We start from the raw sequence: 25,491 nt of genomic DNA, 5'->3' as shown, positions 1-25,491 counted from the left end.
TCAATGGTCCAGAGGGAGCTTGCTTTGTTGTTTCCATTTTAATTTTGCGTGTCTCCTGTCTTTTAACCTTTAGTTTCGCATCTGCAATCTAGCCTTCTAGTCTCCTGCAGTAACTGCTAACATGCTGCAGGAGTCTCGTTTGCATCTAACCCTAGCTGACAACCAGGGCCCTGCCACCATGCACTCCCAGCACGTGACACCTCTGCACACACTAGACAAGAAGATGCATTGCTACCTTACCAAGGTCTTCGCACATGAGGCAGGAGGCGTGCATGGCCTTATTAGGCTCTCCGTATGCTCTCTACATGGGAGCCTTTGTTTCCTTTCCTACTTAGAGGCAATGGAACACTTAGAATAACTCTGCTGAGATGGTCGCTGGTGAACAGACTCATGACAAGGAAAGTGCTCTACATAAATAAACTTTTATATGCATCACAGAAATTAAACCATTATGACAACTTCAACAGAAATCTTAACTTAAAAGCATGCTATACAGTTACTTCATGTTGAACAACTGGAAAGAAGTTTAAGGTTTACCATAAAGCTTAAGGAAGAAAGATTGACATGTTATTACATGGGGAAAATATTGAAGGAACTACATCACTGTTGCTATAGCCTGAACATTTATAGCCATTTAAAGTTTATACTTGGAAGATTAAATCTCCATGGTGACAATTTGGAGGTAGAGTCCTTTTGAGGGTGTTATATCCTCAATTCTGAGTATGTCATGACCATTGCCTTCTTGAGCTCTCCATAGCTATGATTGCCTACAGGAGACATGCATGAGATGGGCCCCTTAGGGGTTGGTGCTCACAAGACTCCATTCCTCCTCAAGATCATATAGGCAATTAATTGATGCTAAAGGAAGGGGCTTATCCTTCCCTGAGAATATGTAAGTGGTTAACAGTTGCTGGGGTGAGATGGACTATTTCTTTTTTCCTGCACTTGCCCTGAAACTGTAACACAGCTAGATAAGGGTGGAAGCATGGACAGGAAAGATGTAAGATATTTGATTTTCAAAGAGTTTGGATACGGAAAAGACAAGTTTGAATAATGGTGGATGGAAGAGGGTGAGTCAGAGAATCTGGTCACCTGTGTAGAAGGTGAGACAACAAATTTCTTCCCACCCTGGGGTGAAATTTAATGGATTATAATGAAGAATAAATTCTCTGACAAGTTGGAAATCTAGGCATGAGTTTCACTTGTTGCCCGCTAATGGCAGAATTCCATTCTCCAAGGAGCTCAATCTCCCTTTTGTTGATTCAGCTGAGTAGATGGAAAGGAATCGTCTTTCTCCAAAGTCCATCAATTTAAACTCTAATTTCATCTTCACAGAAACATCTAGAATAATTGTCCAAATATCTGTGTATGCTACTGTGGCCTAATCAAAATGATACATAAAATTCATCAGCACAGTATGTCTTGAATGAGCTCAAGATAGCCAATTAAGACTCAGAGGACAGTTTGTACATCACAATCGCAGAAAAGATGTAAAGGCAGGATTAGAGCAAACAAAAGATCAGGTAATAATTCAACAATTCATCTACAGAGAGAAAAAAGTGGCTTTGCCTGATGGAACAACCTTGGTCATAGCTAACGACGTTTGTCATTAATAGTGATTGATAGTTGTCAACACTTAGGGTTTGGGAAAAAAAAAAGCCATTTGCTAGGAGGAGGCAAAACGTATGCTCTCATCGGGGTGAGAAAACAGAAAGCTGTCCAGAGGAAAGCCAAGTCACAAAGGTGGCACTTCAGGGGTAGTCCAATGTTCCCCACCTGTCCATTCTCACGTGACCACCATCGGGAGTCTCTTAGCATGATCTGCACAATATAACATCAGGATTAGATGAGAAAGGAGGTATTCTTTTTCTGTTTTTCCCTTTTTGTTCAGGCTATGAAATACCAGTCATGTACTTAAAATAAGTTTAAGACCAGAGATCACAGGAAAGCAAAGTTGCTTTGGGGCCTATTGTGGAGAACTACATAAGGTCATGTACCATATGGTTGACTTCAAAGAGGTAGCACTACCATGAGGACAAGTGTTTTCTTAGCAGTCCTACAAATGGGAAGAACAAAGGCATTTACGTCAGGTTGAGGAGCATGGACCAAAAAGAAAAAAAAATCCATGAATGGTTTCCTTTCTTTTTAAAATTTTAAAAATGCAAAACACATTTCTGTAACCATCTACAGATTACAAGTTACACACCATGATTAATTATAGAAAGATTATACACAGGCAATTGAGCAACTTCCTGCAAATGTCATAGACACTTTTGCCAAAGCCATGCATGGGTCATGTCATCCACCTGGCTTTCAAAATGTAAATGTCAGAAAAATGAGATTTTTGTCTGTCAATGCATCTCACTAATCCAAGAGCGTTTAGCACACGGTGAACACTGAGTCAAGCCAGTTGAAATTCAACTGCCTCCCTCTTCTCACTTGGCAAGAATGGCACAGAGAAGCAGCAACTCTCCATTGCTAGCTGGCAAGTCATCTGTGTTGCCAGAATCCTCCGTATATTCATTGGCTTTATCCTCTTTGGAATGTTAAAACAAGTACTAATCCACAGGACTTTAATGAAATGCTTGGTAAATATCAGCCAAAGTCAGTCTTCCAAAATCTCGCCAGGCTTCATTCATAGAATGAAAGAACAAATGAAAGCATCTATAAAGAGAAAAGCAAATACCACCACTTGTATCTACAAGTTGGTTTGTTTGGGATAAGCATAGTTTTGGGAACGGGGTTAAATAAGAAATACACATATATCTAAGGTACAAACCATGGTTCTTAACATACGTGAGTACAGTCAGCTGTTACTCTAAGCAAGCTAATTAAGATTTCCACTCTTAGTTAGGTTTTATGTGCATGCGTGATAAGCACACACACTCTACCTATGCTTGGAATTCATGGAAATTTAGCTCTTAAGCTTTTTAAATCAATCATTCTGCAGGATGGCACATTTCCCACTGATCTGGGGCTTTCCCTGAAAGGTTGCAAGGTCTGTACATTTGTATATTTGTCACATTTTTATGTGATCTTTCTGTGGATTTCTTCAATTTTTCAAAGCTGGGGTATCTCAAAATGGTGGACTAATTTTTTTCGGATCATCAATAAACACTTATTTGCCTCTGATAGTGTACCAGCAAGAGACTCAAGTAGCTACTCCACCAGAGTCCAGATTGGTTAACCAATGAATGTACTGGGCTTACTTACAAAAATGTAGGTGAAAGGGTACTCACTGAAGTGGGAATGATCCTCCCCCAAAAATATTGCCAAAACACTTCAGCCTGGCATGGATGCTGACTTCCCTAAAGACATATAGACGGAGTCAAGCCCACCCTTCAGTTAAGCTTTCACAGCTTGTATACCTGAAACTGCTCAAACCACAGACAGCTGGAGCAGGATTACACAGGGCAGTGGTTCTCAACCTTCCTAATGCTGCAACCCTTTAACCCAGTTCCTCATGTTGTGGTGAGCCCCAACCACCAAATTAATTTCATTGCTACTTCATAACTGTAATTTTGCTACTATTATGAATCATGTTTTAAATATTTGTGTTTTTTGAAAGTCTTAGGCAACCCCTGTGAAAGAGTCTTCAAGGCCTCCACACACACGGGGGTATCTACCCACACAGGGGTCTCTACCCACAAGTTGAGAATCGCTGACACAGAGCTTGGAGGAAGGTGTGGAAAGAAGTGGCCAAAATCTCAGATGAGAGTCTAATGACTCTTCCCACCCCTTGCTATGAGGGAACAATGTGGACCGGCCCCGTCTTATAAGGGTCTCGAGTGCATAGCCACAGCTGTTATGATTACAATCCTGATAGCTGCTTTACTTGGAGGACAGATCCACAGCACAAAGGAACTCAGGAAAATTTCCATTTTCCTTTAAGCATCTTCGGTGTGCCAAATTTAGGTAGAGGTCATGGCACACAATTCCTCTTGTGATCAAGTACTCCCCCCCCCCCAAAAAAAGGAATGCTTAGGAAGTAGGCAGTAGATGAAAGAAGAGGAAAAGATTGTGAACTAGAAAAAAAAAAAAAAAAAAAAAAAAAACAGAATAGTCCAAAGGATCTTTCGTAGTGAGACATATGTTAGAAGCAGAGGGTATGGGAGGCAGAAGAAGAGAAATCACACATGCTAAAGAAGCTGAAAATAAAACCTGAGCATGGTGGTGCATGCCTTTAATTCCAGCACTCAAGAGATAGAGGCAAGTGAGTCTCTGTGAGATCAAGGCCAGAGTGAGTTCAAGACCAGGGTGAGTTCGAGGCCAGCATGGTCTACAAAGCAAGTTCCAGGACAGTTACACAGAGAAACCCTGTCTTGGGAAGAAAAAGAAAGGGAAGGGAAGGGGATGGGAGAGGAAGGGAGGGAGGGAGGGAGGGAGGGAGGGAGGGAGGGAGGAAGGAAGGAAGGAAAGAAGGAAGGAAGGAAGGAAGGAAGGAAGGAAGGAAGGAAGGAAGGAAGGAAGGAAGGAAGGAAGGAAGGAAGGAAGGAAGGAACTGAATTAGGCCAAGTACTGAGCAGGACATCCAAGATTGTGGATATATCCATGCTGGGAATGGAATTTTCTACAAGGGAAGCTATGACTTGGCTGTGACTTGATAATCTCCCTGTGATAACCAACTTCAAAGAACATTTCCTCTAAAGTATGGAAGAACACACACTCAGTCATGGAAGAAAGTCAGAATTCCTTAGCGGAAGTCCATTCCCAATGCACAGTGGACAAAACTAGCTGCTGCTACTCCACAGACCTCTGACTTGCTAATTCTCTCATAAACTATACTGGTGATTCCAGAGTTGCTCTAGGAAGCTATAGAGGCCTCCCAGGGAAGTGAGAGAGAAAGCAGTTAAGCAACAAGACTAGTTACATGACTTCCTTGCTGGGAAAAGAGTTCTTTAGGACTAGCCAAGAGAACCTGGACAGCAGCACTGCTCCTGACTCTCCATCTTTATTGGCATCGTGTGGAATGGAGGCTTGAACAGCCATGATCACGTTAATTCCCTGCTAAAGCACTTTCCTGAGATTTAATTGTATGTTATATGCTTTATTTATGGAATAATTTGACTGCTGTCCATTAAATATAAAATGTATGTCTCCTATTATTTTGTTATATATGAAAAATAGATCTCTTATTTCCCATTGCTGCTTGTTTGATTTTTAAGTTTGTAGCCTTCATACATAAACTATTATATTTCCCAGTTCAATTTTCCTGGGAAGTCTCATTTTCTTTCCTCGCTGTTAACTTTTTCTATTTGCTTCTTTGAGGCATATGTTAGGCAAAATACCTGCCTTGATATTTTATGCATTTTTGCATTCATGTCCTTGTAATGGCATGTTTCATCCCTCATTGTTGGTAACTCCTCTACTTGGTAAGGACAGGTTGTCTTGTGCCATTCATCCCCTGTACTTAAAGTCCGTTTTCCTAAACCTTTCTTTGCAAACTCATGATCTGCCATGAGGCCTCTCTATCGAGAACCCCAGCTGGGTCTGAGCCTTTAGTAGGCTCATCTGTTCTAGGCCCATTTGCCCAGAACTGGGCAAATCTAGAATTTTCTATCAGACTTCATTATATAATAAAATCTACAATGAGGTCTTTTTCAACACCCTAGAATCTTCCTACAAAGATCTGTTCATCTCTTTTTCTTGACATTTGTCCTCCCCAAATCTCAGCATACCTTCTGACCATGTGTGGTACGAAGCACTCAGGGGAGAGCCGAGTTAGCACGCTGGGAGTGAGACCACAACCTTGGCTGTCCTGGTTAAGAGGTGTCATGCAATTATTCAGAAATGAAGACAATATTTAAATGTGGTATTTCAAAAATGAATAAAATCAGTGCAAAGAATTGATGATACGGAACTAGCCAAATTGTAGGTACAGATCTCCTGTTGCTTGCTTCAAGGTCCTGCTGCAGTAACAACAGTCATTTCCAGTCTGCCCGCAGCTTCCGGCCCACGAGGGCCTGCAGGCAGGCTTATGATGGTTGCCATGAAAGCAAACAGATTGGGCATCGTGGGGCTTCAAATATAGTCATTTTCTTACTGTGCAGATTTTATTAACTTTTTTATTTTGGGTTCAAAGTGTGGAAAGATATTTTGTTAAGTGTCTACAGGAGCGCACATTTCCTGTATAGCTTCAGGATATAATCTGGCTCCATAGAAACAGAACTGAGTCATGATGCCAAAAATCTGTCCTCTCAAAGTAGAGACTTGATGCTTAATAAGGAATTAGTAAGGTAAACTGTCCCACATGACACTGCAAGTCGTATTCATGAAGACGGCGAAGTTATCACTATAAATCACTAAAACAGTATTTTAGGTGAGAAAGGTATTAATGTTTTATATATTCACTGAGGTAAAATTAGTTTCCATGATGTTCTCTTTTCTAATGACTTCAATAAGACTAATGAAGGCTACAGTCTAATCTTATCCCACCTGGAAAACGCAGGCCACCTGAGCACACTGCCTGCATTGGCAGGTGATTCTACCTGCGTCTCTTGATTTGCTCACCAACCCAGCTCTGGGACCTAACCCACCACCATTCCTATGCCTGGGCCAGCGTTTGAAAGTCCTTTTCTAGTATGTCAGATCCCTTTCCTAGTTGACCCATAACAGCCAGAACATAACCAGACAAATGAAACATTTTCAAGCATTCATTTGGCATTTTTCAAAGTCCAAAAGAGTCAAATTTCAGCAACTTCTAATGGTTGAAAAATTATTTACAAGAAATATTTCTTTCCACTCCTATAGGAAATAGGAGTCTTAGATAGAGAAGGACAAAAACCCAAGAGGGAGGTTAGAGAGATTGGCTTAGAGGTTAAGAACACTGGCTGTTCTTTCAGAGGTCCTGAGTTCAATTTCCAGCAACCACATGGTGGGTGGTTCAACAACCATCTGTAGTGGGATTTGATGCCCTCTTCTGGCATTAGGGCATACATGTATACAGAGTACTCATATTCACAAAATAAGTGAATAATTTTTTTTAAACGGACAGAAGGGCTACCCAGTGATAACAAGAGTGTGGAATGGGTTGTTGGTTGTTTTTTACTCTCTGCCCTTTAGGGAAGGCACACCACGCAGCTCTCAAATAATCACAGAAAGGCTTAGTTTTACTTATAAATGCCTTACCTTACCTTGGCTTATTTCCAAACAGCTTCTTAGCTTAGTCTGTCTTCCTTTTGCCTCTGGGCTTTTCCCTTTCTCTATTCTAGATGCCTTTCTTTCTTTTCTCTCCATTGTTGGTTGTGTAGCTGGGTGGCTGGCCCCCGGTGTCCTCCTCTCCTTCTTTTTTTTGTTCCTCCTTTTCACATTCTCCTCCATTTATTCTCTCTGCCTCCAGCCCCACCTCTCCCTTCTCCTGCCTCACTATTGACAGTTCAGCTTTTTATTAGACCAATCAAGTGCTTCAAACAGGCCAAGTTACACAGCTTCACAGAGTTAAATAATTACAACATAAAAGAATGCAACACATCTTTGCATCATTAAAACAAATATTCCACGGAATAAAGAAATGTAATGCATCTTAAACTAATATTGCACAGCAGAGCATAGTCTAGGGAGATGTAGCGAAGGAAGATAGAGTAGTGTCAGAGTCCAGAGCCAGCTGGCCTGAAGGAAGCCGGGTGCCTGGAACAATTAGCTAGTAGGAGCTGGAACCCCAGAGGAAAGAAACTTTTCCCAAAATAGCAACTTGGCACACAGAGAAAAGTGCTCCACACAGGCTAAACCCATCCAGAATCCAGATTATACAGAAGTATTTAAATATAATATGCAAAGGTCCACGCATCCCCACCCTGAAGGGCAGCAGAGCAGAGGAAGTGCGGGAGTGGCTCAGAGGGAATAGAAGCCCAGGAACAGAGCAGCTCCCAAATAAAGCACTGCTTACTCTGCTCAGCTTCAGTGGCATGGCTGGGCTCTTGCAACCCTGGCTCACAATTTCCAGTACCGTGGAGGATGCAAACCACAAAGTCATAGTGCTTCAAAACTAACTCTTTTAACTGCGCTTGTCTTAAAATGCAAGAGGTGTTCTGTCTCTGTTTTAAGCAGCTAAAGAATCGTTTCTTTCCATGGGGAAATACCTTCTGTGCACCACATGTATCTGTCTCAATGAAGTAATAAATAGCATGATCAACTGAGATCGTTCCGACTTCGTGCTAGCGTCTCCTTGATGTGGTTGTCCACCTTAGCTGCTCTTGAACTTAGGTCATTTTACTCCATCTTTTTATATTAATTCTTATCACTTTCTTGCTTTCTTCTGCCACAAGGATAACCACTGCATGAATGAGTGAATAAATGTGTAGTTAAATGGATAGAGATAGCTGATGGGTGGCTGCTACTTGTAAAAATTATTTTCACGATGGAAAGTTCCTGAACTTGTTTTTTGTTTTTGTTTTTTGTCTTTTTTTTTTTTGTGATAGTGGAGAACACAAAGTGCTCATGTTGCAAAATGGGGTCCTCCTCCGTGTCATATCTCATCTTAAAACCATACTTAAAGTGACTGATTTGATCAGAACGAGAGTTGTCATTGGGGCATACTCCATCACAGTTAAGGACAGGTGTCTAGATATAGCTTCTTTCCTAGGTAGTAAGTAATAAGCTATTGCCTGAATCAGTCACTTTTTCTCCTTAGTGTTCACCTTGCTTTTGCATTCAGCCTTTGAAATAACCACACACTCACACTCACACACACACCATCACCCTATGATTTGTCCTATAGATTTGAACTCTTATCACTTAATGCATGATTAGTCTTTGATTTCTTAATGCAGTTCATTTTCCTTAATAAATCTTACAAACCCTTTGAAATATTTTATAAAATAAAAGATGAAATACCATATTTTATGAATAGTGAGCCAGTATCAAATGTATGAAATTAATCAAACATTCAGTGTACCAAAGGCAGTTCAAAACCTTTTGCCAAACACTTGGAGATGAGCGGTGCTTCGAAATCTGTTTGAAATAGCTCCAAATGGAACTGTTGCAGTATCCCCAAAAAGTTCACGCTTCAAAACTAGTTTTTAAAAATAGCGTTTGAGAACCAGTATTTTACATTCTTTCCTTCTTTGCACATAAACGTCCCTGCCAACTAGAATTGTTATGCCATATTAATATCTTCAAATATGTATTTATAAGAGTTATAGTATACCTATCATAGATAGATAAGTAGATGATAGGTAGATGATAGATAGATACATACATACATGCATACATATATAGATGATAAATATATATAAATGGATTATAGATCCATAGATTATAAATACATAGATCAATCATAGGTACATAGATGGTGGATAGATAGATGATAGACAGACAGATAAATAGACTAACATTTGCAGAACTTCATTTCAGAATCCTTTGAGGCAGGAAATAATTGTCTTGGGAGACTGAAATACAAATATCTTTCACAAATATAACTTGACAAAGCCACAAAAAGCTATCATACCAGTTTTCTTTCTAAAAGACATATATCCTTATGTTCCAGAAAGATGTAAGCAAAGATGGATGTTAACCAAGTTAGACTGATAACAGCCTAGAAAGTCAAACACACTTTTCAACCTTCATTTTCTTAATGAATTCTTTAGCTATACAGTAGAAAATGTCATTTATTTTTCCAAAATGACATCTGTCAATATAAAAGTCATTATAAATGTCACACAGAAGGATATGTCTAGAGGCTGCTCATTGTGATGACATCATTTCTTGCTCATCAAAGCACAAAGCTATTGCTCAAATTTGATTTTTTTTCCTTTAATTAACTTGCCTCTGGAGCAGTTTTCCCTGTGTGGGCTTCACTAGATTTTTTTGTATTAGACACAAATATCTGGACAGCTCTACTGGCCCAAGTCTTTACTGGTTTAATATAATAAAGAGGAGCCTGTTTGTGAAGTGGGAACCAAGGGGGTTGACTTACAAGAAAAAATGTCTTACATCATCCAAGGTCCCTCTCCTGCTAACCAACGTCAGTTCTTTTCCAGAAGGTCCCATGTCATAGAAAAATCCTAAGGACTCCACAGGACTTTAATGTTGAAGTTCTGTGTTTTGATTCATTATCTCCAAATATCTCAAGCAGATTTTATTTATTTGCTTTGGGAAATGTTAAGAGTTTTTATTAGCGATGCTAAGAATCAAATCCTGGACTTGATCCACGCTAGGCTAGCACTCTACCACGGAAGCGCTTCCATAGCAAAGAGAACCATTCTTAAAGGAGACATAGACATGACTCATAGAAATACAAAATGGATTCATGTTGAATATTTTATTTGCTTTATTGGGTAAGAAGATACTACCATCAGTTTAAAGAGAATTTGTAGAACAGACCAAATATAAGTAAAGAATTTGGTGAGCTGTGCCTCTGTGTTCACACGCTGACTGCCGCCTGGCTTTGTACTCTCTGCAAACCAGGAAATTTTATGTTTATAAATGGCTGGAAAAGACTTTCAAAGATAATATTTGTGACATACAGAAATTATATCCAACTCAACTTTAGGCTCCATAAATAAAGTTTTATTGAATGCTATCATGTCTTTCCATGCACACTGTGTATTTAGCAGTGGTTCTGGAGTCTGTACGGCCTGTTTTGATTAGATATTTGCTAGCTGGCCAGTTTCAAAAATCATTTGCTTTATGCCAAATCCGTGAGGCAATCAGAAATGCTGACAAAATAATTGCAAATTAATGCAAAACCAGTAAAAATCTATGCAACGATAAACGCAGTGTTGGAACCGCTCTTTCACAGGGAAAAATAATGTCTTCGTCAGATAAAGTTGGCTCACATCTCTATGGACCGGAAGTATTTGCATCACCATTATTTTTCTTCAGATTATGGAGGTATAAAATGACTCTGTCAGAGACAATTAAAAGTCCAGCCCCCTCTGACGCTAAATGGTCCCCATCATGCTGACAGGAGCTGCTCAGCACTTCACCGAAAAGATGCTAACCTTTTAAACTCATAAGAATTTTTTTTCACAATTTTTCCCGACATGAACTAAGCTCCTTTAACTTTTCTGGTACTTCAGAGACAGACTCCAACCAGAGTTCATTTCGTTCTAACTGCACTTGGGACGCGGCCAGGTCCCCTATTTGCTTTATAACACATCTTCTCTGCTTGCTGTGGGAACTTGGCACACACCACTGACTGACTGCTACCATGCTAACTGAACCCTAGCTCCTGTGTGGAGCTCATTTGCAGCCCAACACAGCTCTTAGTGGACACGCTGCCCTGCAGCCACTGGAACATGCTACCCACGGACTACCGCGGCTCTGCTCTAGGGCAGCACACATGCTAACACAGGCACAGCCAACAGGGGTGTTTCATGGAGGGCTGACCCATTTCTGAGCTTACAGCTCCCTACCTTCCAAAAGTAAATTCATCACTCTTCAAAATGTTTCCTTGTATTGATTTTCTTTCATTTACTATTAAAATACTTTAAAAAAAATCACAAATATCAGAATTGCTGGTTATCCTCTGAAGAGCTGGATAGTCAGCTTTATGTTCATGTAAACTATTATTTGCTGCAATTGAGGCAACTCAATATTTTTCATGATAATTTAATGAAAACCTTTTGTGAAGTAAATAATTTCAGAATTTGTAGAAAATGTTTGGATTTTCTTAGAATTAGCTCTTTGAAGTTCATAGTCAAACTCTTCATAGGTATTTTCTGAGGAGACTTTCCAGAAGGCACCTCGAACATAGGTCGTTTGATTTTTACAGCTGGTCACAGCTTGTCTCTAAGACACAAAGAACTGCCCTTGCAAAAAGTTTTGATTTCTTTTTCTCGTATTCAGCTTTATTTAGTGATCCTCTAAAGCAAGCCGGGCATGTCTCGTCAATTTCCTTTTCCAGGCACACACAGTCCTCCCTTCTGCACCCCAAAGTCCCTACATACTCCTTTTGCAGAACTGTATACCCTAGCTATCAGATGAGTAGCGCTTGAAGTTTGAGGGTCCCTGGAGACAAACGCTCTCTCTGTTATATAACCCATTGGAGCCGCCACACTGTAGAGGTGGGCATTTAAATCCAGGCTTGAGCACTTACAAACTGGGCCTATAGCTGAGATCTGTGCCTCAGTTTTCCATTTTTGAAATGGTACCTTATCTCAAAGAGTTCTTAGGAAGGCTGGTTGAATACGTGCAGTGATTACAACTGTGGCTGGCATGTTCCAAGTACTTTAAAATGAGAGCTATTAGTATGATCTAGTACAGCTGTTACACAAAGTCACCGGGAAATACATAGTTGTCAAATGAATGGATGAATGGCCAAGTGAAATAAAGGCAGGAAATGAGTCAGATAGCCCAAGTGTTTTGTTTTGTTTTCTGTTCAATGCTCTATTGAATGTACAGAAAGTTTAATTTTAGAAAGAAAAATAAAAGCAACAATATTCTACCACACTTCTAAACACTTGAGTCTCTGTAGAAATGACCCTGGATTAAATGAAAATATTTGTCTTCTCAGGTTCTCACCCCACTCCTTGGCCTTACTTTAAGCTAAGTGTCTATACAATAACTCTAAACATAGACCTTACGGTTGATTTAAATTACCATTTTATTCCAAAACACAGTAGGTATTCAATAGATGATTGGTTTAGATAATAAGTTAAGGATGTAGATAGGGGAGGGAGGGGTTAAAAGCAGTAGGTATTCTTGCAAAGGATCCAGGTATATTCAGTTCCCAGCACCCACCAGAGGCTGAATACCTTCAGGAACTCCTGTTCCTCATGTCCTAATGCCCTCTTCTGGCCACCATGAGTACTGCATGCATGTGATACACATACATTTATGGTGGCAAAACTCAAACACAGGAGAAAAAATAAAATGTGGTTAGTGTAGCAAAAGGACTGCCAATTTTGCTTACTTTGGAAAAAAAAGTCTTTTTGGTTTGAGTTTTATATATTTCTGCTCTGGTTATTACACTTTTCCCTCTAATTTTGGATTTGGTTTATGTTCACCTTACTGGGCCTGAAGTATATTGTTATTTCCCTAGCTTTTGATGATGAACTTATGACTGTAACTTTAACTCTTACCATGCCTTTTCTGTATTGCACGGATTTTGATATTTTTATTTTTGTTTGTTTCAAGGACAGCAAATCATTCTACTCTAATTTGTTTGGTTAACCATTGGTCATTTCAAAGCATGTTGTCTAAACACTATGTGTATCTGTCCTTATAGGATTTTAGTTTTGTTCTGTAGTGGTCTGAAAAGATACATAATATTATTTCAACTTTTTTAAAATTCACTGAGTTTTGATTTGTGGCCTAATGTGTAGCTTCATCCTGGAAGACATTCCATGTGCCTCTGAGAGGACTTCGTATTCTACTGCTGTTGGATGAGGTGTTAGTCTCCTCTACTTTTCAGCAGCCTACCGGACATATAGACGAGAACATAAACTACAAATGTCAACACCTAGACCTCTCTTAAAGTAGAAATTTATTAAAATTTTAAAAATAAAAACCATTCTCATATAATAAAAGATTAATATTTCAGGGGTTACATTTAACACGTTAATTAATAAGGAAGTGAGATGCTATGAGCAGCTCAAAAGAGAATTTAAAGCACACAGTTACCAATCACAAATGAGGAAATGAATGAACAAATAGACATTAAACTTCCCAATACCTACAGAGAAATAATGATTTATATTCCCTTTGATGAAAATCCTCTGTATGAACAAAAATATCAGCAAGCCTTCTTAACTGATACCTTGCAAAGACAACAGAAAGTACAGGACCCGTCAGTCAGATAACTTGAAGATGCCCTAGAAAAGACACGTAAGGCATTCATGCTTTCTCAATGCTCATTTTTAATTTAAGTATAGTTTGCAAGGTATGCTTTACAGCTTTTTAATTAACTTTGAATTTTCTAGCAATACAACTAATTGGTAGAATAAAGACAGATTATGCTTTGTGTTGTATGAATTTTTGTGAAAGTTAACCAACATTTCAAAACGCTATTGACTTCTCTTCAAATGGAGCCAAGATATTTCTGTGGTCCTGCAGCATTGAAACAGGACGACTCCCAGCTTTGGAGTTTACAGTGATCCTGAAGACGTTCACATCACAGACAAATGTGAGAGCAGAGAGCCGGCATTCACCTGTACCACAAGCCGTTCCGAGAGGACAAGAGGCTCGAGGCTAGCTATGGCATGTTCAAAGTCACCCTGTGCTGCTGATAAAACCAAGTCTCAAATATAAACAGAAAAGTGTCAACATACTTTATTGCTTCTTACGGCATTATAATGCCTTTTAAAACATACACTATAGTTTTATGAATTATTTTCCTTTTATTTCTTCTTCATGTTGTACCACTGCATAGCCAATTTTGAAAATGTGTATTAATCAGGTCATATTCTTGATTAAGTTCATTTCAGGATAGTAAATGAAATATTATAAAATATTCTGTATGAAAAAGAAGTACTGGTTCACTGGGATGGAAACGTCGGGCATGGAGATTAGGTCGGTGCAAGCTGGAGTGGCAGCTCCATGGGGACTCACACTCCTTCCTGCAGGAGCCCTGCTTCCTACTTAATAAATGCAACAAATGAAATATGTTTCCTGTTCCAAATGCTTCCCTATAAACAGAAAAATGACAACTAATATCCCCACTGGATCTCAGAATGCTGATGTCATCCATTTTAGCATATTGTCTATAAATTCTACTGTGTTTCTATTTTATAAGCATGTTTCAAATTAACTATTCTAAACCCATAGCCAAATTCTTTCTTTACTATAGTAAAAGCCAGAGACAAAATCTGGCAACACAAAGCCCTCTTACATTGATCTTAATGGTGTGGTTATCCCCACTGCACATGAAATGCCTCTGAATTTGATGACTTAGAGCAAAAACAACAACAACAAAAAATATCTCTTTCAGTTTCTATCGAAACCTAGGAGTGACTAGTTCTGGCTTAGGGCCTCACATTGGCTTGATGTCAAGACATCAGTGAAAGCTTCACTCCTCTTATATCTTGATATATATGCTCTGATGACATCACTGCTGAAATGACTTCCTGAGCTGGGGTTAGTCAAAAGCTCAGGCCTTTCTCAAATGGCCTCTGTGGTAGTTTGAAAGAAAATGGCCCCCAAAGGGAGTGACATTACTAGGAGGTGTGGCCTTGTTGGAGTAGGTGTGATCTTATTGGAGGAAGTGTGCTACTGTGGAAGTGGGCTTTGAGGTCTCATATATGCTCAAGCCACACCCAGTGAGACAGACCACTTCCTGTTGCCTGCACAAGATATAGAACTCTACCTCTACGGCACCATACTGACCTGCAGGCCACCATGCACACCATGATAGTGGACTGAACCTCTGAACCATAAGTGAGGCACCCCAGTTAAATGATTTCCTTTATATGAGTTGTTGTGGTCGTGGTGTCCTTTCATAGCAGTAAAAACCCTAAGGCAGAAATTGGTAGCAGTGAAGTGAGATATTGCCATGACAGACCTGACCACGTTTTGAGGAGGTAGTGGAAAGACTTGGGGCTGGAAGAGCCATTGAGTGTTAAGAGCTCTGTGGGATGGTCTGTGGGAGCTTGGACAATAAGAATGTTGAGAGCAGTGCAAAGGATGGATGCCTGGCTTGTGAAGTTTCGGAGGGAAGTTTAAAGACTCTCTCGGGGCCATTTGTTATCGTGAATTAAGATCCTGCGGCTCTGGTTAGCTGGAGCTGAAGAGTCAGCTGTGATAAACAAGACGCCAGAACTACTGACGCGAAACTCTGTTTTACTGGGACACTTGACGCTGGTCAGCTGGAGCTAAGAAATTAGTGGTGATTAAGAGACCAGCCAGGAGTCTTAGCTGGAGTCAGGTAGCCTGAACTGGCTGTCTTCTGTAATCAGATTGGTGACTACCCTAATTGTCATCAAAGAGCCTTTGTGTAGTAACTGATGGAAGTAGGTGCAGAGAGCCACAGCCAAGCACTGAGTCAAGTTCTGGGGAGCCTGTCGAAGAGAGGCAAGAAGGATTGTATGAGCCAGGGGGGTCAAGGTCATCACAAGGGAATTCACAGAGACAACTAACCTGGGTTCATAGATACTGGACCAACAGCTAAGGAGTTTGCATGGGACCAACCTCAGCCCTCGGCATACGTATGACAGTTGTGTAGTTCGGTCTACTTGTGGGACTCCTAGCAGCGGGAGTCCCTGACACTTTGGCAGGCTTTGGAAAATCTGTTCCCCATACTGGGTTGCCTTACCAAGCCTTAATAGAAAGGGAGGAGCTTAGTCCTACCTCAACTTGATATGTAGTACTTTGTTGACCCCCTTTGAGTTCCTGTCCTGACTTCCTTCAATAAGAACAGCAATCTGGAAGTGTGAGCCAAATAAACTTACTTTTTCGTCATGGTGTTTCATTGCAGCGATAGAAACCCTAACTCAGACAAATGCCTCCCGCCAGGCAGCGAGGGGTTCCCATGCTGTAACAGCCCACTTTATCCAGAGTTATTACTGACCCAAGAGAGATGAATGGAAAGGCTGATACCTTCTACACCTACGATTATTAATTTGTTGTTATTGTTGTTGCCCTAACTGGCCTTAGACTCACAAAGCAGGCTGGGGCACACCTCTGTGAGTCTGTAAGGACAGTCCTGAGAGAATTAACTGACAGGGCAATGAAGCACAATTAATAAAAACTCAGAGAAATTGGGGTTCAACCTGAAGATCTGAAAAGCAAAGCAACCAGCCACTGGCTTTTACCTCAACCTCAGTCCGAAAATGGTGATCCTGCCTCCAGGAATCTCAGAACGAGACTTTGTGTTGAGAGCTGTTTCCTCGTGTTTTATAATCCTCTCTAGGACTGGGATTAAAGGTGTGCACCGCTGGGATTAAAGACATACAACATCCCGTTTCTATAGCAACTAGTACAGTTACTAGGATTAAAGGTGTGTGTTATTGAGGCCTGGTCTGTAAGGCTGGCTAGTGTGACTGTTTTACTTTTCTTATCTTCAGGCAAGTTTAATTAATTAAAATACAAGTGGAATGCCACTACAGGGCAAGGTCCACCATGAGTGAGGTAGCAGAACTGTTCGGGACCCAGATGGAATACAAAAGGAAGCAGGGTCATAAGCAGGGTGCTGCTGGCATTCCCCTTTTCTCTGCTGCCTCTCTCCATAGCTACATGGTCTTGCTGCCATGACATTCTTCTGCCTCACAGAGAGCCAAGTGACCATACCCTAACCTCTCAGAAACCACAAGCCAAAAGAAAGTATTCCTTCCAGTTCTTTCTGTTGGTTCCTTGTTTATGTTAAGGACAAACTCAATCTCTTACAGTGCCTGAGTCTTGGAACCATGTGTCACTTCTGTAGGACTTTTAAGAAATCGTCCCTGTGAAGTGTGGCAGAGGAAGTGAGGGGAATGGACCACGTGGGAAAGGACCGTCAGTGCCACCTTGGAAGATGACTACCACATTTTTCCCCGACTCTAACTCCCAAATGATCCCATACATGGAGGCTTATTCTTACTTTATCATGCCCAGCCTGAGCTTGGCTAATTTCTACCCAGCTTTTCCTAGCTTATCCCTTCTACCTTTTGCATCTGGGCTTTTACCTTTCTCTATTTCTGCATATCTTTTCTTTCCTTATTCTATGTCTGGCTGGGTAACTGGGAGGCTGGCCCCTGCTTTTCTCGCTCCTTCACCCTCTTCCCAGATTCTTCTTCTATTTAGTCTCTTTGCCTGACAGCCCTACCTGTCCTTTCTCCTGCCTAGCTATTGGCTATTCAGCTCATTATTAGACCATCAGGCATTTTAGACAGGCCAAATAACACAGCTTCACAGAGTTAAACAAATGCAAAATAAAAGAATGCAGTACATCTTTGCAACATTAAAACTAATGTTTTCAAAATAAACAAATGTAACATACCTTAAAATAATATTCCACAACACCACCCTTTAATATTTTTGCACTTTTCATGTTACTGGATTCAGATTTTGTTTAATATTAACCATTATTATTTTTACAGATGCATATGAAGTTACAAATAGAGAGAAAATGTTTGATCATTTTACTTAGAGCTGGAAGAGGCTAGAGAAAGACTCTGTGGGTAAGAGCATTTGCTGCTCTCTCATAGGACTTGGGTTTGGTTCTCATTACCCACATGATGACTCATAACCATACATAACTCCAGTTCCATGGAATTCAATACCTTCTCACCTCCTTGGGTGCCATGAATATGACACACATACATACATGCAGACAAAATACTCATATACACAGAAAATTAAAATAAACAAGTAAATATTTTTAAAAGATGGAAAATTAGAGCTAAAAAAAAAAGGACAGACGAGAGTTGTACCATGACTGTATTCTTAAAAATGACTTCAATGCAGATCAATTCTATGGTACAGTTGCTTCATTTGTTCCTAAATATTTATTTCTTCCTGGAAAAAAAAGTGATCAGACCACCCACAAATCAGGAAAAGGCATAGGCTGTCTCTTTTTCCAAATGCACATAGTTTCTGTATATGGGCTGATTCTAAACTGAAAACAGGTAGAGACCAACGCCTCCAGACTGAGGACAGAAGAGAAGCTGTTCTGTGGCTCTGGGCTCTGCAGCACCCGTCCCTTTATGAGGCGGTGTTGCCCAGGATTTCAAGGCTCCAGCACTTCTATTGGTGAGAGGAATGAGGAAAAACTAACTTTTAATTGATGGTTTAAGAATTAGAATTCAGCCTGGTTTTTTAAGAAGGAAAGAAAGTGTATGTCTGTATTTTATTCTCCTGATGATTGCTGCATCCTCTGTCTATTCGATCACTTCGGGAACAGACAATGAGACCGATGTTTCAAGACTTAAGTAATTTGTATCATCAGAAGTACAAAGAATATAATCAGTGTGGAGTTTATAAAATGCCCAAGGACAAATGAAAAATGATCCGAAATTATGTGTAGAGCACCTGTCACCCAGCGGGGGTCAAATCAACAATTCTTGCTGTCCCAGCCTCAACCCCATTGTCCTTCGGGTACAGACACCTGACTAAAGGGGTGGGAAAGTTCAGACGAAGATCTCCAGAGTTTAGGATGAAATCTTGAGCTTATCAAATTGACTTTAGGATATTGCCCTTCTGGCCCTGCTCAGAGCCTTTACAAGCAAATAGAACTGCATACATTTATCATGAATAATGTGATGTTTAAATATATTTATACACACACATATATACAAACACTATTCTGTCAGGGGTATGAAAGAAGACATAATTTAAGATTAAAGCTATGCATTCTGCTGAAGTGGTGAAGCCTAATTGCATGGGAAATCCAAAACATAGTCAAGTTAGTTGCATTGTTCTCTCTTTTTTTGTTTGCTTCTTTTGGTTTTTGTTGTTGTTGTTGTTGTTTTGGTTTGTTTTTGCATTTTGAGACAGGGTTTCTCTGTGCCTTTGGATGTAAGCATAACTCACCAACAGCCAAGTTTTATTTGAAGAAAGTAATAAAGCTGATAAGCTTTTTTTTCAGAGATGTTTATGTTTCAGTTTTGGCAATTGCGCTGTAGTAAATGAACTGACTGCAAGTCCGAAGATTCGATCTGCATCCAGACAGAACATTCATCATACTTAGCACGCAGGTTTCAGGAGAACTTTCCCACAGATTTGCCAAAGTGCCCCTGGAAGTAATCATAGAAAATTGCCAGCTTTGTCTGCCTGCTCCCTTAAATGTAATCAGTGGCTCTGGATTTAGGTTTATTGGGCTACTTTAATAACCCATCAATCTCGCTCTTGAAAGGTTCATATAACTACTTTCTCAGTTCATAAATACTTACAGTTTTAAATTTGGTACCAAAAATTGAATGGACTTCAGTAGTCCTATGTGAAAGCAATGAAATGGTTTGAAATATTACTAAATACTTACCAAGTTGAATGTTCAATATCAAGCCCAAAGAATACATCAACCACACATTTACATCCTCAGTATCATTTTGCAAATTATTCAATCTGAATATCCAGTTCTGAAAGAGTGCCATTGAAAGTTAGATGATGAAACTACCAAAATATGATGATTGAATCACCTAAAAAGTTCAGTTTTGCAAAATTCAAGTTTGCAATATTGGAAAGTGAATAATATATCTGAACCAACATCTGTAGCAGGTTGTCTAAGAGTTACAGGTGAGGGTGTGGTTTTAAGTCTAGGCCAGTGCCAGCTGGGGCTTGGAAATCAACCCTGGTCTAGTGATGACTGCCCATTCTTTCATCTATTCTGCAGGTATGCTAAGTCTACCTGGACAGTTATTTCAGAAAGTCTAAATGATACACTCTTTTCATCTCAAATATGTAAAATTGGGGGTCTGGATAAAAAGATTTCAGGGACCCACCTTTTGCCTTCCTAGGTTTGGAAGCAGCATTGTTTGCCCTTTCTATACCAATCTCTCCTTTTTAAAAATGGGTGGTTGAAACTGCTGATGAAAATTAAAGTTGATTAATTTTTTTTTTCATTTTCTCTCCTGGTGGAAATAATGGGACATAATGAAAACGGTGTCAGGCATGTCCTCCAAAGACAGCTCCTGGTCTCCACCTGAAACAGCCTCAACTTTCCTATCAGAAAATCTACCTTCTTTTACCACGCCTAGCATCATCTCCCCGGCTCATCAAAGCTCCACTCGTTTGAGGACCACTGACCAAACAATACTCGTCCCTGGGATCACTCTTCCCATGAGTGATTCTACCATCAGCCAGTTGCCGCTAGAAATGTCACATGGGCCTGCATCTTCCAGCCAGCTGATTACAAGCAGCCAAGATGCAATCAGAGACCTAGAGGAAATGGATGTATCTGACATCCCTACCTTGTCAGAAGTATCAGGACTGAGTGGATATAATTCTACCCCGGATCATTTTTTTGAGATAACCACGCCTACCCCATTACAGTCTATCACCACCAGCTCTGAGACCATAGCTACTCAGGGCCACGAGTTAGTAGTATTCTTCAGTCTTCGAGTGGCTAACATGCCTTTCTCCTATGACCTGTTCAACAAGAGTTCTCTGGAGTATCAAGCCCTGGAACAACAATTCACAGACTTGGTGAGTGAGTATGGCTCGCCTTTCTCCACTTGCTGCGTCTCCTCTTTCTTTATTGCCATTGCTTTGTGATTATAGCATAATTGCTGCTCATCTTGTGCGGGGCAGGTTAGGAAGAGACGAGCATGTGAGGCAGCTGTGCTGTTGCAGAAGGCATTCAGCTAGAATTTTAGGTGATTTCAATCCAACCAGGGAAATGAGTTCTATGCTGGGCAATCAGAGAAGACACTGCCACCCAGCCTCATGGGAATCAATTTATCCTTCAATTCTCCTCATTATGGTTCTCCAAAAATAATTTTACCCGAATTCTATACAGAAACACTTCAGTACAGAGCTTGGAACCTAAAGGCAGTATAAATTAACTTTCCCTAAGCTGCCCAGAGAAAGCACAGAGCCAAGCTGCCCAGTACCGATTAGGAAGAGCCTTCAGATACAAAAGCCCCCTTTCCCAGTCCCCTTAGGTTACTGCAAATAGCTATACGACTTGTCATTTCTGATCCTTGACATATAAAGTTAGAAGATTTTCACAATGGGTACACTTTGATAACAGACACACTCAAACTTGCATTTTAATTTATTTCTCCAAGTGTAATAAGAAACATATGTATAGGCATAAATATTGAATTCTGTGATGGCTTTAGCAGCCATGTCTGATTAAATAAATTGTAAAATGCATATCGCACACGTGATTTCTGACAATCTCAGAAAAATATATATGCTTCTTCTAAGTTAAATTATCAAATAGTTTGAATATTTTTTCAAGTAAGACTCTCTGCTCTGAATAGACACACATGCACACACACACACACACATACACACTCCATGAGGAGAGTATTGGAACTGTGTTGGGGAATAACGTCCCAGTGAGCCTTATCTCTCACCCCAGTATCTTCATTAGAGTTTGTGATAGGCTACCACAACAAAGGTATTAAGAACACTGAAATTAGACACAGGCTTAGTTCTTCTTGAGAGGTGGGCAGGGATGTTCTAGCGTCACCTTGCAAACCACATTTCTTCCACATGTGGCCCTAAGAATGTTTCCGCCATTGCAGAGTTACTGCTGAGTAGCTGCTCCCTCCTGGCTGTCGCCTGTGAGAAGAGAGCGATCCAGGGAGAGCAGTGTGTCCAGAGGTGACAAAGCGGCAGCATCCCCTACACATTTTGTAGTGATGGAGCTAGTCACATAACCAGGCGTGGCTACGTGGAGGCTGGAAAAATATCAACTGTAACTATTCATCTTCTTTTCCATCACACTCTGCAAATTAATTTGGGAGACAAGGCAAATAATTGTCTGTGCACAAGATGAAAACAGAAGACTCCTACCCCAGGCCAACATAGTGCTGACTCAAGAATGGGTTTGGCATAGTAGTAGGACCAATCAGGACAGAGCACAGTGAACAAACTCCCAACACTAATACAGAATTCCACTTTGCTTCTGTAGGCAAATGCTGCTCATTTGTTTCCCGGATGCCCAGAGCTGAAATAATTACACAGAAACTATATTATTTACAATACTGTTTGGCCAGTAACTTATGCATATTTCTAGCACTCTTATATCTTAAATTTACTCATTTCTATTAATCTGTGTATCGCCACATGGTTGTGGCCTACCCGCAAGGCTCCATCCAGTGTCCAGCGTCTGTCTCCTGCAGCAGTGACATGGCTTCTCTCTGCCTCGCGTTCTTTCTTCCTCTATCTGCTTGGAATTCCTGCCTTGCTCTATTCTGCTAAGCCACTGTCTGGAACAGCTTTATTCACTGGCCAAGAGTATTCACAGCATACAGAGGGGAATCCCACGTCAGGCTTCTCTATTGCCATGATAAACAGCATTACCAAAGTCAGCGTTTTCCTGACCTTACAGATTACAGTTTATCATCCAGCGACTCCAGGCAGGAACTTAAGACAGAAGCTAGAAGCAGAAACCCCAGAGGATTGTTGCTTACAGGACTGCTCCTCGTGGCTTGTTCAGCCTGTCTTCTTGTGTAACCTAGAAGCAGCCATCAAGCGTGGCAGAGCCCACCATGAGCCAGGCCCTCCCACATCAATCATTAGTCAATAAAACATGACACAGACAGACCGTGGGCCAATCTGATGAATATAACTGAGGTCCCTTAGTCCCCTAATTTGTGCTCAGTTCACTTAGCAAACCAGTACACCTTGCGAGACAAGGCCAGGGTCAGCATTCTAGTGATATAGACAGGGTGAGAAAGAGCAAGCGATCTGAGGCAAGCCCAGAAGCTTGCAGCTTGAACCTTGGTGCTGTCCATGTTTATAGGGCTGTCATTCACAAACCCCTCTAGAGTCAGGAAATGAGATTCAAACATTTCTGAACAATGACGTTCAAGATGGCCATGGTACACAAGAGACAAGTGTGAACACATGGGAAACACAATGTCCCACGAATGCTTTTCAGATTATTAAATCATGTTTGGGAAGAAATCCCTGGGAAGCCACCTTTGCTCTCTCACAAGGCAGATAAGCACACAGTTCCACAAGGTATTGCATTGCATTGCTCGGTGAAGGCCACCCAACTGGCTGGAACCAGCTTCAGTAGCCACATCCAGATGTCCTGATTATCACTTCCCTTCTACATGCTATGAAGTTTCACTAAAGACACATCAGGTTTGGGTATTTTGATTTCAGTGGGTCATTTCAGATTTCACGTTTCACAGTTCCATTTACACAGACATAGGTTGGTTGACTCCTGGACTCAATTTGGAATAGTAACTTTAAAAAAAAAAAAAATTAGTAAGCTTGGGTATTCCTTGGCTGATAGCATTGACTTGAGTTTAAAAAAAAAAAAACTGTTCTTACAAGGCATGAAGAAATCCCTACCCATCTACCTCAGCGCAGGCAGAAGGGTGGAAATGTGGACATATTTACTACAAACAGATCACTGAGGGTTGGGGTGTTCTGGTCTCACACCCAGCAACAAAACCAGCAATGACGAAGGGAATTGTGTGCCTCAGGTAATGGAGAGAGAGCATAAACAGAACCGGCAGTGACTAAGTTAGGAATAAACTAGTTTGGTTTGGTTTTGTTTCTTTTGCAGCTGGTTCCATATCTGCGATCCAACCTTACAGGGTTTAAGCACCTGGAAATCCTCAGCTTCAGGAACGGAAGTGTGATTGTCAACAGCAGAGTGCACTTTGCAAAAGTGGTCCCCTACAACCTCACCCAGGCGGTGCGTGGGGTCTTGGAGGATCTCAGAGCCACTGCAGCGCAACAACTCCATCTGGAAATTGACAGCTACTCTCTCAACGTGGAACTAGGTAGGTGAGGCCACAATGAAAGCCCGGGAACCTTTGGGTTCACTCTGTTTTGCTTTTAAGCATGCTGATCAACTGGTCAAACCACAAAAACGAAATGAAGTTACAAGTAACAAGACAAGCGTTTAGAACCTATGAACTCCGTGATTAAGGAAGGAGGGTCTTTAACCTGCAGGCTCAAGTGTTGTTACTTAGAAAAGCAAAGGGTAAGGGCACCGCCAACCGCACAGTCTGATAGCTTCCGTTTCCTCAGTACTAAACTTTTGCTATGCTGAAACTTTTTTAAAATGTAGCCCCAAACCAAGTTAGTTTGCATTCTGCCGGAGGACAAAGCACTTTCTAAAAGACTGCAGCAACCAAGGCCTCCTGCTTCAGAAACCTGTGGCCCCAGTGAACTATCAGAACAGTCTTTTTCATAAGAAACTTCGAGATAAAACTTAGTTCAAATCCTGAGGAGAGGGAGGAAATTAGACCAAAATTCAAACTTGGAGAGTTTAACCAAACAAGAAAGTCATGCCTCTCTCCCACTTGCACACCCTAGTGCTGTGCCCATGTGTGTAAAACAGTAGCCAGAAACTCCATAACAGAAAGCAAATGCTTGCTCCAACAACAAAGAGTGTGTGCCACTGTCATGGGCCTGGCCTGAATTGGGGACTGTTTTCACCATGCAGGAAGGTTTTTAATCCTCCGGAGTGCAGGACAGGAGGGCTCTATCCCACTGCCAAAGCAACCTTCCAGTTAGATTCAAAACAAAGTTTCCTAATTGGCTATGAATTAGTGAGTGGATCTTTAACGCTCTCTCTGGCTCTCTGTGGACTAACTATGAAGACAGAGGGAAAAGGCCTTGGGCAAAACTGCAAGCCAAAAAAGCTCAGTAGGAAACATTTATCTTTGACAGAGCAGGCTTTGGAGCAATCCTACGAAAATTGCTTCAGTGCCTTGGTAAACAGCATCATTAAAAAGACAGCCCAGCCTTGGGCACTGAGCAGGGGAGTAGTTACCTCCAAACAGGAGCTGCCTAAGGAAGCCTTCTAGATCCCCTGAGCAATCAAAGACCACCTAAACGTCAGGGAAAGACTGATTGCCTCTATCCACAAAAGGTACCCAGAGCTGAGGCTGTTCTTTACAGTCGGATGGCAAAAGTAACAGGAAAATAGGGAGCACAGGGGAGGTGAGAGCCTCGACCCCTGCCTTCCTCCACCTGTTAGTCAGTTGGCAGTCCTTAGGAGCC

At 41.0% G+C, this 25,491-nt stretch overlaps 1 protein-coding gene across 1 annotated transcript in view; it reads left to right on the top strand.

Annotated features, from left to right (window-relative positions):
• The window catches only part of Impg1 (interphotoreceptor matrix proteoglycan 1), a 100,795-nt gene that overhangs the window by 50,591 nt on the left and 24,713 nt on the right, over positions 1–25,491 (top strand). The window contains exons 12-13 of the mRNA XM_057768714.1: positions 20,459–20,994; positions 24,044–24,263. Coding sequence (XP_057624697.1) covers positions 20,459–20,994; positions 24,044–24,263 — 756 coding nt within the window. The remainder of the gene's footprint in view (positions 1–20,458; positions 20,995–24,043; positions 24,264–25,491) is intronic.

This window comes from Chionomys nivalis, chromosome 4, assembly GCF_950005125.1.
Source record: "Chionomys nivalis chromosome 4, mChiNiv1.1, whole genome shotgun sequence".
In the NCBI taxonomy this organism is placed as follows: Eukaryota; Metazoa; Chordata; class Mammalia; order Rodentia; family Cricetidae; genus Chionomys; species Chionomys nivalis.
Note: the sequence above shows the minus strand (reverse complement) of the source record. Positions and strands in the feature narration are given on the sequence as shown.